Source organism: Echiichthys vipera, assembly GCF_963691815.1.
Source record: "Echiichthys vipera genome assembly, chromosome: 6".
Classification (NCBI taxonomy): domain Eukaryota; kingdom Metazoa; phylum Chordata; class Actinopteri; order Perciformes; family Trachinidae; genus Echiichthys; species Echiichthys vipera.
Genome location: NC_139831.1, coordinates 27,566,730 through 27,570,575, shown reverse-complemented (window position 1 = coordinate 27,570,575; position 3,846 = coordinate 27,566,730). Strand labels below are relative to the sequence as shown.

General features: G+C 46.4%; 1 protein-coding gene across 1 annotated transcript in view; it reads left to right on the top strand.

Moving 5' to 3' along the window:
• Positions 1–3,257, top strand: part of slitrk4 (SLIT and NTRK-like family, member 4) — a 3,818-nt gene extending 561 nt beyond the window's left edge. The window contains exon 2 of the mRNA XM_083915811.1: positions 443–3,257. Coding sequence (XP_083771937.1) covers positions 485–3,076 — 2,592 coding nt within the window. The 5' untranslated portion in view covers positions 443–484 and the 3' untranslated portion in view covers positions 3,077–3,257. The remainder of the gene's footprint in view (positions 1–442) is intronic.
• The last annotated feature ends 589 nt before the right edge of the window (positions 3,258–3,846 follow it).

Sequence of the window (3,846 nt, the reverse complement as noted above, 5' to 3'; positions counted from 1 at the left end):
AGTATTGTTTGAATAATCTGCATCAAACATTTGTGTCCAATGATGACGGTGAAACGCTGTGTCAAAGCCTAAGCTTCTCACTGCAATGATTCCAGTAAATAAAAGTGAAATAATTAGAAATGAGAAATTTCCGTATTGTTATATTTACATCAAATGGTAATAATGCCAATCCTGATTCGCGTTTTTTCATTTTAAAAAGGTAAAACAATGTTTAAATATTGCAATGTAGTTATAATCCTTATCAAATATGCATTTTGATGATTTGCTTTCTGTGTGTTTGTTTGTGTGTGTGTGTGTGTGTGTGTGTGTGTGTGTGTGTGTGTGTGTGTGTGTGTGTGTGTGTGTGTGTGTGTGTGTGTGTGTGTGTCATGTGTGTCTGGGTTTGTTTGCACATACGTGTGAATGTTTGTGCATGCACCTGTCTTTTTTTCTCTCTCCAAAGGTTACTAAATGGTTTTCTGGGGGAGGATTTCTAACCGGCGAGATGCGGCTTGTACTCCTGCTGGCAGCCTTTTATTCCTCCATCTCTGGCTCCCTCTCCTCCTCCCTCTCCTCCCCCTCCATGTCGGATGGACCCCAGATGGCAGACCCGTCCGCCTCGGACTTGATGGCCGAGACCTGCAGTGCTTGCTCCTGTATGTCAGTGGAAAACGTGCTGTACGTCAACTGCGAGAAGATAACCGTCTATCGGCCCACGCAGCTCATACCCCCAGCCTCATCCCTTTACCACCTCAACTTCCAGAACAATTTCTTAATCATACTCTATCCAAACTCGTTCCTCAACTTCACCCACGCTGTGTCACTGCAGCTGGGGAACAATAAACTGCAGAACATTGAGGGTGGAGCATTCATGGGAATGAGCGCGTTGAAACAGCTGCATCTGAACAATAACGAGTTAAAGGTGCTGCGAGCAGACACTTTCCAAGGGATAGAAAACTTGGAATACCTTCAGGCTGACTACAACTTGATAAAATACATTGAAAAGGGAGCATTTAACAAACTGCACAAACTAAAAGTGCTCATTCTGAATGATAATCTCATACAGGCACTCCCTGACAACATCTTTCGCTTTGCCTCGATGACACACCTGGATATAAGGGGTAACAGGATCCAGAAGCTCCCTTATTTGGGGGTTCTGGAGCACATTGGGCGCATTGTAGAGCTGCAGCTGGATGACAACCCCTGGAACTGTACCTGTGATTTAGCACCTCTCAAGGCATGGCTTGAAAACATGCCCTATAATATTTTTATTGGCGAGGCCATATGCGAAACACCAAGTGACTTGTACGGAAGGCTCCTGAAAGAAACCAACAAACAGGAGCTTTGTCCCATGGGAACAGGGAGTGACTTTGATGTAAGGATGCCTCCCGCACCGCCTGATAATGGGCAGTCACCCTCCAAAATGTCCCCAACCACTGTGGCTCCCATAGCCACAAAATCGCCAAAAACCACTGACTCATCTAAGATTTACGGTAATGGTATTGTGGCCGGTTTACCCCCTTTTGGAAGAAATAGCCAGATTGTTTCCTTTCAGACACGAACCCCTCCATTGATGTGCCCGCAGCCCTGCAGCTGTAAAGCCCACCCCTCTGACTTTGGCATCAGCGTCAGCTGTCAGGAGAGGAATATTAAATATTTAGGTGATCTCATCCCCAAACCCTCAAATGCCAAGAAGCTTCACCTGAGTGGAAATTACATCCGTGACATAAGCCCAGCTGATTTCCAAGGGTTTGAGGGCTTAGATTTACTACATCTTGGCAGCAATCAAATTGTCACAGTCCAGAAAGGTGTCTTTTCTAACCTGACTAATCTGAGGAGACTGTATTTGAATGGAAACCAGCTTGAACAGTTACACCCAGAGATGTTTTTGGGCCTCTCAAACTTACAGTACCTATATTTGGAATACAATGCCATAAAAGAAATATTAGCGGGTACATTTGACTCCATGCCAAACCTACAACTCCTGTATCTCAACAACAATGTTCTGCGGAGTCTCCCAGCCTATGTGTTTGCTGGTGTCTCTTTAGCCAGACTTAATCTGAAAAACAACCACTTCATGACCCTACCAGTGAGTGGTGTCTTGGACCAGCTGCAATCATTGACCCAGATAGACCTTGAGGGGAACCCGTGGGAGTGTTCCTGCGATCTTGTCGCTCTCAAACTCTGGCTAGAGAAGCTAAGTGATGGAGTGGCTGCCAAAGAGGTGAAATGTTCCTCCCCTGTGCAGTTCTCCAACATTGAGCTGCGCCTCTTGAAAAATGAGATCCTGTGTCCTAAACTTGTTGCGAGGCCGCCGTTTATTCTAACTGCCGCCACCCCTGTTTTGACCTCAGTGTCACCTGCCGGAGTTGGCAAAGCACCGCCGGGAGGGCCTGTGCCTCTCTCCATCATGATCCTCAGCATCCTTGTAGTGCTTATCCTTACTGTTTTCGTGGCCTTCTGCCTTCTAGTTTTTGTCCTGAGGCGGAATAAAAAACCAGTGGGCCGGCAGGAGGGCCTTGGGAATCCAGAGTGCGGCTCAATGTCGTTGCAGCTCCGCAGACACGGTCACAAATCTGGCAAAAAAGGCTCCATCCCGGGAGATGACTTGGGAGGCGAGACGTTCATCCCCCAGACCATCGAGCACATTGGCAAGAGCCACACCTGTGGGATCGGACGCTCCTCAGACATAGACGCTGGGTTCAAGTTTGCAGACTCGCAGCGCCAGAAGATCATCCTCCGGAACAGCGCCGATAAGGATAAAGACTCGCTTTCCACCCTGGAGCGCAACAAACGCCTCAGTACCATTGACGAACTTGAGGAGTTCCTCCCCCACAGAGAGCCCAGCATGTTCATCCAGAACTTCCTGGACAGCAAAAGAGATTTCAACAGTATAGGGATGGGCGGGTATGAAATCCGCTACCCAGAGAAAACGCTGGATAAAAAGATGAAGAAGTCGTCGCTGATAGGCGGGAACCACAGTAAGATTGTTGTGGAGCAGAGAAAAAGTGAGTATTACGAGCTGAAAGCCAAGCTCCAAGGAACGCCTGATTACCTGCAGGTGCTCGAGGAGCAGACTGCGTTGAGCAAAATGTAGGGATTGTTGTGTTTGATTTAGTGCATTGATTACACACACATACACGAGGAAGTCAGACACACACACAGGCGGACAGACAGCCAAACACATCTGCCTTTCTCTGGTTCTTTCTCCCCCTCTGGCCACACACACACACACACACACACACACACACACACACACACACACACACACACACACACACACACCATTCAGCCACATATATCTCTCGCTTTCTGTCTTCATCTCCCTCTCTGCAGCCACACATGCACACACACATTCCCACACACAGCGTAAAAGTGCCTTGTGGAAATCCTTAATGACCAATGCAGAGATGGACAAAATGGCTCCACACTACAAAAGCTATTACTAGAATCAGCGTGGATCTATTTCACAGTAAAAGACCTTTTGGATTATCCATGCCACTTCATGTATGAATCTCACATACATAACACAGGACACCCTAAAAAGCAACCAGACAGTCATAGTATTTTTTTTGCTGCTATTGAAATGGGTACTTATCTTCTTCTTTTTGTAGTTCTTGTTGTTCTTTTTCTCCTCCTTTTTGTTTTTCCAACCAAATCAAAGGGTCTTGAAAACAGTGCTTGAGAATATACCTCGCCGTCTTCAACCCTTGTTTAAAAAAAAAAAGAGAAAAAAGAACAAGAAGGGCACGTTGGTTGTTGTTCTTTTGCTCTGGAAAGTATCCAAAACCAACACTTCTGGGATGAGATTAGCAGAGTTGGTGACTCAATGGATGCTACTTTGCTTTTTTTCATGCGGATATCTGT